This window comes from Erythrolamprus reginae, chromosome 1 (genome assembly GCF_031021105.1).
Source record: "Erythrolamprus reginae isolate rEryReg1 chromosome 1, rEryReg1.hap1, whole genome shotgun sequence".
NCBI lineage: Eukaryota > Metazoa > Chordata > Lepidosauria > Squamata > Dipsadidae > Erythrolamprus > Erythrolamprus reginae.
Genome location: NC_091950.1, coordinates 270,907,588 through 270,922,916, shown reverse-complemented (window position 1 = coordinate 270,922,916; position 15,329 = coordinate 270,907,588). Strand labels below are relative to the sequence as shown.

The 15,329-nt window shown below is 38.1% G+C and overlaps 1 protein-coding gene across 1 annotated transcript in view; it reads left to right on the top strand.

The window, feature by feature from the left end:
• Positions 1–15,329, top strand: part of HMGCLL1 (3-hydroxy-3-methylglutaryl-CoA lyase like 1) — a 68,690-nt gene that overhangs the window by 19,129 nt on the left and 34,232 nt on the right. Inside the window, exons 3-5 of the mRNA XM_070738917.1 lie at positions 2,382–2,489; positions 8,122–8,217; positions 12,541–12,689. Of these exons, the coding sequence (XP_070595018.1) occupies positions 2,382–2,489; positions 8,122–8,217; positions 12,541–12,689 (353 nt within the window). The remainder of the gene's footprint in view (positions 1–2,381; positions 2,490–8,121; positions 8,218–12,540; positions 12,690–15,329) is intronic.

The window sequence follows — 15,329 nt, the reverse complement described above, 5'->3', positions numbered from 1 at the left end:
ATCACACCATTAAAAGTTTACATTAAAAGTTTACAGCAATATATAAAAGGCACCAGAGTTTACATCTCAACATATTTTGTGATGTTTTAAAATTTTAAATTAATTAATAACTTGGTGTAAGCATTTTCTTAGTACTTACTGTAGTAATATCCTAGCTGTTGCAATCATATTGTCTTCAAAAACTTTCCTCTTTAAAATATGAACAAAATATGACTAACTATAGTAAAAGGTAAAGCAACAAGACTGTTTATCATTCATGGTTATATTTTAATAGTATTAGTATGAAATCAATTAGTAGTACAATAAACAATAGTAACTTTGTATTAAGAAAAGGACTCTGACATATTGTATTAATTGAGAGAACCTCACAAAATGTCTTTACAAGCGTCAGTCCATATGGAAGCTATTTCTCTTTGGTGATATATAGCTTCAGTGTGTATGTTTGTCACTTAGCTGATGCCCAGCCTATGGGTTTTCCCCATTGTGTTATTAATTTGTAAGAAAAAAAGTTCCTCATTAAGTGAGAAAAACCTGTGGACCGCCTGCTTCCATGTGACTTGATCTCTCCCTGCCTTCTTCAACCTCCCGAACTGTTATCTGGAAAATTGCCATGTAGAAGCATGTGCTTTGCAGTTCATGCAATGTTTACATATGAAAAGCATAGCCTTGGGATGGAAGTTACCCCAAGTGATGCTGATGTGACAAAAGTCAGAGGGTAGTTGGTTATGTTTGCATAATTAAGCAGAAGCACTTGTTCAACATAAGCTGTTCACAAAATGCTAAGTAGGATTGGACCTGGTTGGCACTTGGATGGGATATGATAAAGCTTGTAGATGCAGGAAAGCAGGAAAGTCATTCTAGAAGAAGGCAATGCAACCAGGAGACTGTGAATTCTAGTCCTGCTTTAGGCATGAAAGCTGGATGGGTGACTTTCGCTGTCTCAGCCCAAACCGCTTCACAGGATTGTAGTTATGGTGAAAATAGGAGGAGGGCAGAGATATATTTGCCACCTTTATCTGCTTATAAAGCAATACATTAAGGGAATAAAAATCTAATATAAATAAATAAGCAAATAAATCTTACGTGTGCCCATGAAAGTATCAGTAGTTGTATCTGTAGTGTTCCGGAGAGGCGCTAGAGGCACCTCTAGAAGCAGGAAATAAGCAGCTCCTGATTGGCTGTTATAATATTGGTTACAGTATAAAAGAGAAGGTGTCACCGAAGAACAACTGAGTTCTGTCAAAGTTGTTACAATTGTTGTTTTAATAAAGGTTTTGTTCCCGCTCCGTCTAGTCCTTGTTTGATCCGCAAACATTTCAGTATCTACATATAAAATGATGCCTTGCAGTGTTTCAGTGATATCTTACCACAAGTACAAGCAGATAAATCAGTGCGTATATTTGGAATATCACTATGTTATCATCACTATCTCCTTTATCAGTAGTTATATAAATTAAGGAAGTGGTACTTTTTCTTCCATATCCACTCAATATAACATTTCTGGAATATATTTGTGAAGGCAGGAAGAGGGAGGTTACTTAGCAAAGGATGGAATGTTAGAGGTCCATTGGTAGAAGGACAGTCCCTGTTTCAATGACAATGGAAATACAGTGGTACCTCGACATACGAGTTTAATTCGTTCCAGACCCGAGCTCGTAAGTCGATCAACTCGCATCTCGAACGAATGCCTTTAGACTTTGTTTTTCGTGCCGAGATAACCGGAAGCAAGGAGATTCTTGTGCCACCTAGTGGAAGCTCGGCTTGTATCCCGAATTTGAGCTCGGGTGTTGAACAGAAATTTCGCTCGCATCATGGCTCGTAACTTGGAATACTCGCATGTGGAGCAGCTCGTATCTAGAGGTACCGCTGTAGTGACAGCAGCTTTCTGACTTTTGTCTTACTTTGTGACTAAATGATTTTCTCATGCTTCTTCTATCATAAATGTACTAAATTTCCATCCTTGTCTTTCTCTTAGTCTCGGAGGCTTTAAATTGTAAGCTCTTGGGGACAGAGCCTTTCTTTCTGCTTTGATCTGGTTGGGGCAATGCCAGTTACTGTAATAGTCAGTAAATATGTTCTGTATTCCCAGACATGTGCTATCCATAGTCTTTATTCCATCTGACCGTGTCACTTGTATTAAACAGATATTGCAGACTCTGAGGAAGAGCCAACGGTAGTGCATATTACAACTTATTTCCTGGGGATGTGTGTTAGTTTCCTTCTGACTAAGGAAAGAGCATCTGGGCCCAATAACCTAAAACATCACTAGTGATTTTTACATTTTGTTTTATGGCATTATAAATAGTTTTGTATGTGGATCTAAGATGTTTTTAACACATGGCATTGTGCTGTATAGAAATGATATTTCTTCCAATTCACAGGCTATACTTCCTACGGCTGTGAAAATTGAGTTAATCGACCAACTTTCCCAAACTGGCTTGTCTGTCATAGAAGTTACAAGTTTTGTTTCTTCAAAATGGGTACCTCAGGTAGGTAAAAGAACTGATGGTCCTCCTGAGCATTACTCACCAATACTCAATATTGCCAGTGTTCCTTGCATCATGAAATTTATCCACACTCTCTTTCTGGGCTATTAGTTCTCTATTTAGCTTTCTTACACTGCTTCTCATTTCCTCTTTGTCTTGTTTTTCTATAGTTTTTAGAGTTGATATTTGTTAAGTCCAGGTTGATTTACCAATGACAATTTCTTTGCCCCTAGGCCAAGGGTAGGCAAAATTGGCTCTTCTATGACTTGTGGACTTCAACTCCCAGAATTCCTGAGCCAATCATGCTAGCTCAGGAATTCTGGGAGTTGAAGTCCACATGTCACAGAAGAGCCAACTTTGCCTACCTCCTGCAAACTCTAATAGCTTGGTCACATTATTTGTTCATAAACTAGATAGATATATTTATTTATATCAGAATCATAATTTCAATGAAGAGTTACTACTGTTTCTGCATAAATATGGTAACGAAAAGAAAGTAAGAATTAATCTTTGCAAAAAATATTCCTATTTGATTATTCCTTTTTAATTCTAGTTGATGCAAGTTAATCATGTAGCTAACATGTTGCCGTTATTTTTCAATTGACTTCTGAAAGTTTACAGAAAAATGCACATACATATTTTTTGCTTGCTTTGTTGAGAGGCTGAATATAAGATAACTGCACAGGGGTATTCATTGCAACTATAGAAAACTACTTTAAATCCTCTTTGTGCTGAGGTCAGGATTAGTTGACAGTAGAATGTGACCAGCATATTCACATCATCACCACAAACAGCTTCAGGTGGCACATCTGGTTGCGGGCTGTAAATTAATCTAAAGGGGATTTTCATATGATCTTATAAAGCCAATATGAGGCATTACTTCATAGAATGGCTATCTGCAATTTAGGGCCAAATTATACATTAAAACAGGGCAGCATAATCTGAATCAAAATGTCTCTCTAATGTTTTTTCCAGACAGTATCTTAAGAGAAAAAGGGCTGTATGTGAGTTTCCATTGCATGTTGTCATCCTGATGAAAATTGTCCTCATCCAAGATGGTTATTTGATTTAAAAAAACACATAAGTGCAGGCATTTTGTTGGATTGAGACTTGGATATTCAGAAATGGAATAAATGCTTAAGTTTGTGGAAGATAAAACAGATAAAACAGAATTTCCCTGCTCACCCGCCCTTTAATTCTGTCTTGAAGCTACTTCTCCAGTCTTGCTTTGTGGAGAGAGAAAATCAGTGAATGTTTATGGAGATTCTCAGTCATCCATGTTACGGTTGTCCCAAAAGTGGGCAAAAGGCAGAACTGAAGAAGCATCTTGGAGGTGAACCAAAATGGCTTCAAGTAAAAACAAGAAGTCCAGTTGCCTTTGGGAAATCAGTGAACATACTTCTCCACAGAAACATCCCACTAGTAAATATCTGTGGAGACTTTTTGTCATCCAGGTTGTGGTTGTCCCAAAGGTCCTTTTTCAAAAGTCAACTGGACTTTGTTTTTCCTTGAAGAAGTTTCACTTCTCATCCCAGAAGCTTCTTCATTTCTGAAGACGAACAAAGGATCTTCAAGGAAAAACAAAGTCCAATTGACTTTTGAAAAAACACTTTTGGGACATCCCCAGCGGTGGGCTAGGAGCCGGAATGCTAAATTGTACTCGCCGCCGCGGCTTGTAAATCCTTGCGGGACCAGCGTGATTTTGCTGCTTCACCTGTGGAAGAAGCAAATTTGTGCACAGAGCCACAGTTGTTTCAGCATGCGTGGAAGCAAAAAAAACCTCGCTGAAATGCGGGCGCACCTGCGGGTCTGGGTACGAGTTTGCTTCCTCCACAGGTACAGCAGTAAAATCGCGCTGGTCCCACAAAAACTTACGAGCTGCAGAGGTGAGCACAATTTAGCATTCCGGTTCGTAGCCCACTGCTGGACATCCCACTGATATTACATCTGTTACAGGAAATGTGAATTTTCCCATCTACTAGGCAAATGGCAGCCTCAAAAATGAGACATGAATTTCTTTGGGAAAATGGCATCATGAAAAGTTAATGCTATTGATAGCATGAATCCACAAAGCAGATCACTCACTTCCTGCAGCTTCTGCAATAAAAATAAGAGGTATTCACATATCTCTGTTGTAGTAAGAACATTGTGTTAAAATTGTTCCAAATAATGTTCCAATGATAGGAAATGGACAGAATGAGCTTGTTCCAGCATACAGAAAAAGCAAAGATGATTTCATAGTTAAAATGGAGACTGGGATACCTTTTGTGGGATCATTTCTATAATTAGAATAGAACAATTGTATGATACTGTTTGTTCAAAAGGAGAAGAAGTAACAGAAAATATGGTAGAGTAGTGGTTGCAATGGAAATTAAAACATTAAAATATCTTTGCCTAGAAAATGAATGAATTTGGCAATACTGTGGAGAGAATCTGGGTTAAAAACAAATGCAATACTGTTGTTAATGCATCCCATTGCCCTCCTCAACCAAGGGAGGATATGGGCAGTGTTTTCCAAAGGCAAATTATTATTATTATTATTATTATTATTATTATTATTATTATTACTATTATTATTATTATTTATTAGATTTGTATGCCGCTCCTCTCCGAATATGCCTTTTAAAGAGGCATGAGGTAGTGATGGAAGATTAATAACACTTACACTTATTGGGGAACAAACTTAGCAGCACAGTCCTTCTACCAAGCTCACAACACCTCATACTGACAATCTTCTTCTACAGAGGATAGAAAAAGGCACAAGATTATTAACTATTATTAAAACTAGAAAATGTGGGGTTCAAATGCATACACCAATTTGGAAGATTTTAAAGATTAATATACAACTGGGGAAAAATCATTTTGCGACTGACGGAAAAAAGTCATGGCACTTTGTTTTATATATGACAAGATTATTGGACACACAAAGATGGAAATATTTGGCAATTTCTACAAGAACAGAGAAATGGTTGGTGAAGATCATAGATTTTCCTGAGGTGGCCAAATTGACCTATTCGATTAGAGAAAACATTTATTACTGTCTGGAAACCCCTTGTGGACTTTTTGCATAAAACAGAAAAAAATGTACTTAAACTCTATGGTTTTGATGATTACATAGGCGAGATTATAGAAAGAAGAGAGTCATAATGTAATGTTAGAGAAAGAGGTAAACCTACCATTGTATTTATAATTGCTGTTAAAGAAGATCTGAAGCCACTTCTTTGTATCTTTTTTCGTTATTTTCTACTTTTCTTCTAACCTTTTTCTTCTTTTCTTTGCGTAGTTTTTTTTCTTTTTCCATCTGAATCTTAGTTTGTATTTTTGTTTTTAAAACTTATACATATACATATAATGTTAGTGTTAACAAACATGTATGTCTTTTTTTTGTTATATTTGAAAAAAACCAAATAAAAATTATAAAAATAAAATAAAAATCATTTTGGATTTTTCCTATTGTCATCTTATAGTATAATATAGTATTCTAATACTTTCCTTCAATTAATATTTAAGGCCATCATAAACTACTCTTTTCACTTCCTTAGTTTTTAAAAATGTTTTCTTAATTTCCTCCCCCCCCCCCGCCAGTGAGGCTCCTTCAGTAGCAAATTTGGTCTAGGTTGGCCATATAAAAGGGGTGGAAAACAATCTCATTTTATTTCTATTTTAATGCTGCATGTATAATATAACAGTGTGATGTTTGCATTAAATTTGTTTACATACTAAGCCCACATTGCTTGCTGGTGAAGCATGATCTTAATTGTATCCCCTTAGATCAGCCTTTTCTTAGATCATAAAATTATAGCTAGTTACTTTTCCATCTTTTCTTAAAGGTATTTTTGAAATTTTACCATTTCTTTACAAATGTTTTCTTTGGCGATGATTTTTTTTTAGTTAAAACAGCCAGAAAAGGGAAAGGGTTTGCAGTAGCAATGTGCCATGTAAAACAGAATCCCACACCTATAATTGAAATTGCCAAGAATGATAAACGGCTGCCGCTGGAATGCTTATGGCTTAAGTATCCTATTGCATTTTGTACATGGATTGTAGAAACATTAATGTTAAAATAAGACTACTCTCAAGAAAAATTATCAGGAATAAAATTTGTTGTAGAAAATCTATTCGAAACTATTAAGGTTCATGGTGCTTGAATTGTACTTTATATTTAGACTTTTAACCATATTTCCAGAGGTCTCATAATATTCAAAAGCACAAATGTTGTCGCATTGGTTTCATATTTCATTAAATAAAGTACATTTCATTTTAAAGATTTGCCTTAATCCTAGGTGGTATGAGGGACGGTCTTTATTTAATTAAGAGTTTAAAGCTTTGTTATCATTGCACAAATAGTTTGTCTTTCCTCTGCAACCTCAAGATGGTAAACATATGAGTCTCACTTCCTTTTACCATCACAACAAAAATATGGTCATTTATTTGTGCCGAGAGTAACTCCAGGGTCAATAAGCAGCTTCATGTTAAGCAAGGACTCAAGCTGCCCATCCCAGATCTCAATTCAATGTTTTACCCACAGCACAGTTACTTGTGGCATACTAAAAGTTATACTCTCACACCTAGTGCCACGTAAAGCCATGCAATATATAGGGAAAGTGAACAAAGAGATCAGCCCCCAGCTGATGAATGGAATGTATGTTGGGCTGTCTGAATGAGAGTGATTGGTTTTTAAGAAATTGGGGTTTTAGATTAGTTAGTTTAATTTAAAATTTGGATTTAGGATGTTTTGTATTGTTCTTATTGATTTGATTTGATTTGATTTGAATGCTGCCCCTCTCCGAAGACTCGGGGTGGCTAACAACAATATAAAAAGACAATGTAAACAAATCTAATATTAAAAACAATCTAAAAAACCCCAATTTAAAAAACCACTCATACATACAAGCATACCATGTATAAATTCTATAAGCCTAGGGGGAAGAGAAATTTCAATTCCCCCATGCCTGACGACAGAGGTGGGTTTTAATGAGCTTGTGAAAGGCAAGGAGGGTGGGGGCAACTCTGATATCTGGGGGGAGCTGGTTCCAGAGGGTCGGGGCTGCCACAGAGAAGGCTCTTATCCTGGGTCCCGCCAAATGACATTGCTTAGTCGACGGGACCCGGAGAAGGCCAACTCTGTGGGACCTAACCGGTCACTGGGATTTGTGCGGCAGAAGACTCAGGGAGTTGTAAAACTCCCCGAGTCTTCAGAGAGGGACGGCATATAAATCCAAATAATGAATGAATGAACGAACAAACAAACGAATGAACAAACAAACAAATAAATGTTAGGAATGGCAATAGCACTTACACTTACATACAGTGCTTTATAGCCTTCTGAGCAGTTTAAAGAGTCAATGTATTGCCTCCAACAATCAGGGTTCTCCTTTTACCGATCTGGAAGGATGGAAGGCTGAGTCAACTTTGAGCTGCTAAGAATCAAACTCTTGGAGTGAGTAGTGAGTTAGCCCTGTAGTACATGCTCAACGTGAAGCTGCTTGTTGATCCTGGAGTTATTGGACCACCACGGCTCAAATGATAATTATACTGACTATATGTGGGTTGTGTTATTTGTGTTCTTTTATTAATGCCATGAGGTTGGCATCAGTTACTATAATATAACCTTGTGAAATGATTTTTTTTTAAGATGGCAGATCATACAGAAGTAATGAAAGGAATAAAACGATATCCCGGAGTCCGTTATCCAGTCCTTACTCCTAATCTGCATGGTTTCCATTCTGCTGTATGTATGTAATATATGTATATAATAGTGAAAATGTATAGAATAATGAAAATGGCATCATACAGACTGGGGAGAGGCAAGTTTGAACCTACATTCATCCACAGATGCCTATTGGGAGACCTTGGGTCAGTCACCTTCTTTCAGCCCCAAGATTAAGTCAGGATAATAGTTAACAAATAAACTAGTGCTTTTTTGCTATGGTAAATATAACAAAGAAATTTGTATTTGTATTTGTATTTATTAGATTTGTATGCCGCCCCTCTCCGTAGACTCGAGGCGGCTAACAATAGTAACAGGACAACGTAAACAAATCTAATATTAAAAAATCTAAAAACTCCAATTTAAGTTATCAGTCATACATACAGTCATACCATACATAAATTTTATAAGCCTAGGGGAAGGGAATATTTCAATTCCCCATACCTGACGACGGAGGTGGGTTTTTAAGAGCTTACGAAAGGCAAGGAGGGTGGGGGCAACTCTGATATCTGGGGGGAGTTGGTTCCATAGGGTTGGGGCCACCACAGAGAAGGCTCTTCCCCTGGGCCTCACCAAACGACATTGTTTAGTCGATGGGACCCGGAGAAGGCCAACTCTGTGGGACCTAAATGGTCACTGGGATTCGTGCGGCAGAAGGTGGTCCCGGAGATATTCTTTTTGATAGAAATTAGCAAAAAAAAAAAAAATCTTCCAAAGCATTCAAAGAATTGTATAGTTAGAAATAACAAAATTACAGAAAGCTTCCATTCTTGAAGTTAAATCCAAATACCTTAATCGGGATTTAGATTCCTTGGAATATATGACTTGTGCCAAATTTGGGGCTTATCCACATCTCCTGCTTGCTTCAATGTGCAGACAGCACATGTACCAAGCATTAAAGAAATCTCTTCACGGTAGAGTCATCGTGTACCTGCTGAGGAGGCAGGCAGAAGTGGGCTGAAGTATTCCAGCATGGAACAATATGGTACCACTGTGGCCTTGCTTGTGATGCTGTTGGGAATAGAGTTGGAATGTCATTTCCTTTCCAAACCGAGAAATTGCAGTCAAGAGGATCATATTCCAATGGCTGGATCAAATAATTATAATGACCTCTAGTCCCCATTAACTTCTATGGCACAGTTTATAAACAGTACTATATATAGGTAGTCCTTGACTTACAAACACTGTTGAACCCAACATTTCCATTGCTAACCAAGACTTTTGTTAAATTGGTTTTGCCCCATTTTTGCAACTTTTCTTGGCGCAGTTGTAAAATGAATTGCTGCAGTTGTTAAGTTAGTATAGTGTTCCCTGGATTTTCACAGGGGATGCGTTCCGAGACCGCCCGTGAAAGTCGAATTTAGAGATGCGGAAGTAAATACACCATTTTTGGCTATGGACAGTATCACAAGCCATCCCTTAACACTTTAAACCCCTAAATTACCATTTCCCATTCCCTTGACAACAATTTACTCACCATTATTACTGGTACTCACCATTGAATAAGACATTTAGTGATCCTGATATTTATAAGCATAATTATTTATTAAAAATATTTTTTTTTTGTTATTTATTTGCAAAAATTATTAGTTTGGCGATGATGTATGACATCATTGGGCGGGAAAAACCGTAGTATAGGAAAAAAACCATGAAGTATTTTTAAATTTATATTTTTTAAAAAAAGGTGGTATAGGCTATTCGCGAAGTTCGAACCCATGAAAATCGAGGGAACACTCGATTTCCCATTGACTTTGCTTGTCAGACTGTCGCAAAAGGCGAGGATCACATAACCCCGGGAAACTGCAACTGTCATAAATACATGCCAGTTGCTGGGTGTCCAAATTTTGATCACAATGACCTTGGGGATGCTACAATGATTGTAAGCATGAAAAACAGTCAGAAGACACTTTTTGCAATGTCATTGCATCTTTGAACAGTCAGTAAATTAATGGTTGTGTGTTGAGGATTACCCGTATTCAATCAAGCTATTGAGTCAAAATAAACCACATTATGATTTAACCGAAGATACCAAATATGCAGTCTTCTATCATCAGTTTTAATGGGTTCAAGTTGCAACCATTATTTTCTTCAGGATGGGGATAAATGACTGATGACGATCAGAATCCACATACAGTGGTACCTCGAGATACGAGTTTAATTCGTTCCGGACCTGGGCTCTTAAGTCGAGCAGCTCTTATCTCGAACGACTTTTCCCCATAGGAATTAATGTAAATAATTTTAATTGGTTCCAGCCCTCAAAAAACTCACAAAGTTAGTCTAAATTATGCAGAAAGACATGTTTTTAATGAAGAAATGTACATGTACATATAAATGAATAATGAAGTTTCTTTCACTTAACTTGTAAACTTTCTTAAACTTTTAAATTTACATATGTTCAACTTCTCTGCCACCCAATCCTGTAGGACAGAGGTCCCCAACCCTTTTTGCACCAGGGACCGGCTTTAAGCGATCAAGAGAGGAATGGGTGAATGAATGGACGGAGGGTGGGAAGGAAGGAAGGAAAGAGGGAAGGGACAGGAACAGAGGAAGGAAGCAAGGAAACTTATGAAAGGGGAGAGTAAGAGAGGAATGAGTGAAGGGAGGGAGGGAGGGAAGAAGGTGGGAAGGAGAAAGAAAAGAAGAAATAGAGGAAGGGAAGGTAAAAGAGAGAAAGAAAAAGAGCAAGAAAGAAAGAAAGAAAGAAAGGGGGAAGAGACAGGAACAGAGGAAGGAAGCAAGGAAACTTATGAAAGGGGAGAGTAAGAGAGGAATGAGTGAAGGGAGGGAGGAAGGGAAGAAGGTGGGAAGGAGAAAGAAAAGAAGAAATAGAGGAAGGGAAGGTAAAAGAGAGAAAGAAAAAGAGCAAGAAAGAAAGCTGCAAGCATCCCCCGAGCCCCCCAGGCCGGCTGCAACCTTTTAAAACACACGCGCCGCTTCGCCGCTGTCTCCTGAAGCCGAACGCGGAAGTTAGTGTTTGGCTTCAGGAGACAGCTCCTTGGCGCTTGTATCTCGAATTTGGGCTTGTAAGTAGAACAAAAATATCTCTCCCCTCCCAGCTCTTATCTCGAGTTGCTCTTAAGTAGAGCAGCTCTTATGTCGGGGTTCCACTGTATTCCTTCTTAAGCTCCATGACACCTCCCCTTTTTGATACACACACTGTTCTGTCAGGCTCTCTGATAGACTCCTCCCAAAAATTCACAGGTACAAATTTCAGACACACACACGTTTTGAAAATTCAGAACAATTTTCTTTATAATGAAAATTCACTTAAACTAAGCCCTCTTTTTGAATAGCAAAGAGCACTCGTCTCCAAACAAACTGGTAATTTGTACAAGTCCCTTATCAGTTCTGTGATACTTAGCTTGCAGCTGTGAGGCAATTCACAGTCCTTCTTCTTTCACAAAGTGAAACACACTTTGCTCTGGTTTAGTTTCAAAGCGGGGAAAAATCAGCACACAAAAGGTCAAAGTCAGCAAAGCAGACACGAAACACAACGATGAGATAATCCTCCACAATGGCCAAACCCACAGGCTGCTATTTATAGCAGCCTCACTAATTACCACAGCCCCACCCAACCACAGGTGGCCTCATTTTCTTTGATAAAAATCTCTCAGTTGTTGTTGCCTATGCATCGCTCTCCGCATGTGTGGCTGTATCATTAACTCTTGTTCCGAATCCAAGGAGGAGCTAGATAATTGATCTCCTTCTGAGCTGTCTGCCACACTCTCCTCCTCCCTGTCACTCATGTCTTCTTGGTCAGAGGAGCCTTCATCAGGAGATTCCACCGGGGGCAAAACAGGCCTGCAGCATGTGGATGTCTCCCCCACATCCACAGTCCTTGGGGCAGGAGCTGGGGCAGAGCTAACCACAACACACACCAAGCTTGGTGACAGAAATTACACTATTCTGTTTTTTCCAAGTTTGTGAATGAGCTTCATTTCACTCTTTCTCCACTTACCTTCCAGAATAAAAGCTGATAGACTGTAACAAAGGTTAAGAAATAATAGCGTAATGTAATGCCTCATCTTTTCCACCTTAGTCGTGAATCCTTGCTCCAGTAAGTGGGGTCAGAGATTGGACGCCACTGAGAATGTTATAGCTAGCAGCAGTTCCTATAGTAGTAATGACTATCTAGATCTTAAGATACTTAACTGGAACTAATTTTTTCTTGGAATGACTTCATGTAAATTTGATTAATTATAGCTGGACTAATTTTTGGTTATTCTTGCTACAGTAGTCAGGAACTACTGTTAAAATAATGCATATATAGTACTACAATTGTATAGTTCCTATTTACTTAAGAAAAATGATGGCTTTTCTCTTCCTTTTTGTTTGCTTTTGTAGATAGCTGCTGGAGCAACGGAAGTGTCAGTGTTTGGTGCAGCATCTGAAACATTCAGTAAAATAAATATCAATTGTACTATAGAAGAAAGCCTGGACAGATTTGAGGCTGTAGTCAAATCTGCAAGAAATATGGACATTCCAGTGCGAGGGTAATAATTATTGATTTTATTAATGTGATCATTTCTTTGCTATATTTTCACACTGGCTAAAGAAATTGAGATGGATTTCTAACTTGCAGCAAAATTTTAGGTTGTTTTCTCAGAAGTGAACCCTAGTCTGTTCTGTCGGACATTCAACATTATTTTAAGATTGAGTCTTAGTTATTCCGATTCTGTGATAAAGCTGTGTTTCACTTCAGGCGGATTAAATATTTAGAGTTTTACATAAGAGAGTTACAGCAATACTCACATCCTTGTAAATCCCAATCTATATATCAATCCATGCATAGGTTGGATAGCTTCTCTTGTGCAGTTTTTCAGTGTATTCAATATATTTGAAGAACTCCCAACATTTTCTTAAGATCCATTTCTGGAACTCTCCAAATGTCAGGATATTTCCAAAGACTTTTTTCCTTCCCAGCGGTCTCTTATTAAATTTGTAGCAATTAAGGTGATTGGTAGTGAACTGTGGAAGAACGTTCAGGATGGATTGAATTAAATAAAGAGTACAGTTCAACTTAACTCCTATTTGAAATCCTTTACTTGACAATGAATGCAGCAATGAGTGTTCACTTATTTTCATGCCTTTGTACCTGCAAAGAATAGCCAACAGTGCATCACTGTTCTATGTCTATGGAGAAAGATGTTTTTTCCAAAAGGCAACTGGACTTTCTTTATTCTTCCTTGAAGCTGTTTCTCTCCTCTGAGAACCAAAGAAGCTTCTTGGATGAGAAGCAAAATGTATTCAAGGAAAAACAAAGAAAGTCCAGTTACCTTTTGGAAAAATAGTACCTTTGGGACTTTTATGTTCTACATAGCATTTTCTCTGTCTAGACATCACAGCAGGGACAGAGACTTTTGACAAAGTAGACCATAACCTACTACTAAACAAGCTAGAAAAATGTGAGATGGAGAGCAACAGCTCCAGATGGATTCAAAATTGGCTAACTAACCGCACTCAACATGTAGTGCTCAGTGGAACTACAGGATGTATGCAGTGGATTACCCCAAGGTTCTGTTTTAGGCCCAGTATTCTTCAGCATCTTCATCAATGACTTGGATGAGAGGATAGATGGGGAACTTATCAAATTTGCAGATGACACCAAACTGGCAGGAATGGCCAACACTCCATAAGATAGGTGCAAAATACAGAAGGATCTTGACAAACCTGAACAATGGGCGCTATATAACAAAATAAAATTAAAATGGTGAAAAAAATATGCTTCTACATTTAGGCAAGAAAAACAAATCACACAGGTACAGTATATGTGGTACATTGCTCAACAGTAGTAACTGTGAGAGGGATCTTGGAGTCCTAGTGGATAACCTTTTAAATATGAGCTAGCAGTGTGCAGCAGCTGCCAAAAAAGCCAACACAGTTCTAAACTGCATTAACAGGGATAGAATCAAAATCAAGATCACGTGAAGTGTTAATACCACTTTATAAGGCCTTGGTAAGGCCACACTTGGAATATTGCATTCAGTTTTGGTTGCCACAATGCAAAAAGGATATTGAGACTCTAGAAAAAGTGCAGAGAAGAGCAACAAAGATGATTAGGGGACTGGAGGCTAAAACATTAAGAACGGTTGCAGGAACTTGGTATGGCTAGTTTCATGAAAAGAAGAACCAGGGGAGACATGATAGCAGTCTTCCAGTATCTCAGGGGTTGCCACAAAGAAGAAGGAGTCAACCTATTCTCCAAAGCACCTGAGGGTAGAACAAGAAGCAATGGGTGGAAATTAAACAAGGAGAGAAGTAACCTATGAACTAAGGAGAAATTTCCTGACAGTCAGAACATTGATCAGTGGAACAGCTTAGAAACATAGAAACATAGAAGTCTGACGGCAGAAAAAGACCTCATGGTCCATCTAGTCTGCCCTTATACTATTTTCTGTATTTTATCTTAGGATGGATATATGTTTATCCCAGGCATGTTTAAATTCAGTTACTGTGGATTTATCTACCACGTCTGCTGGAAGTTTGTTCCAAGGATCTACTACTCTTTCAGTAAAATAATATTTTCTCATGTTGCTTTTGATCTTTCCCCCAACTAACTTCAGATTGTGTCCCCTTGTTCTTGTGTTCACTTTCCTATTAAAAACACTTCCTTCCTGGACCTTATTTAACCCTTTAACATATTTAAATGTTTCGCTCATGTCCCCCCTTTTCCTTCTGTCCTCCAGACTATACAGATTGAGTTCATTAAGTCTTTCCTGATACGTTTTATGCTTAAGACCTTCCACCATTCTTGTAGCCCGTCTTTGGACCTTGCCTCCTGAAGTTGTGAATGCCCCAACACTGGAAGTTTTTAAGCAGATATTGGATAACCATCTATCTGAAATAGTGTAGGGTTGGACTAGAAGACCTCCAAGGTCCCTTCCAGCTGTTGTTGCTGTTGTTGTTGTTGTTGTTATTATTACTACTACTACTACTACTATTACTTGCTGTGAACAATTTTAATCATTATTTGCAGAAAAAGCTGGTGCAATTTGTCTTGATCTGGACTCCAATGTTACAACAGGACAGAGAGGTTACTGCTAGTCCTATTCACGTGGAGTTTTAGCACCTAGTATATGTGGAGATGAGGATTATCAATGTCTTGCCCAATACCTTGCCCTTACTAAATGATT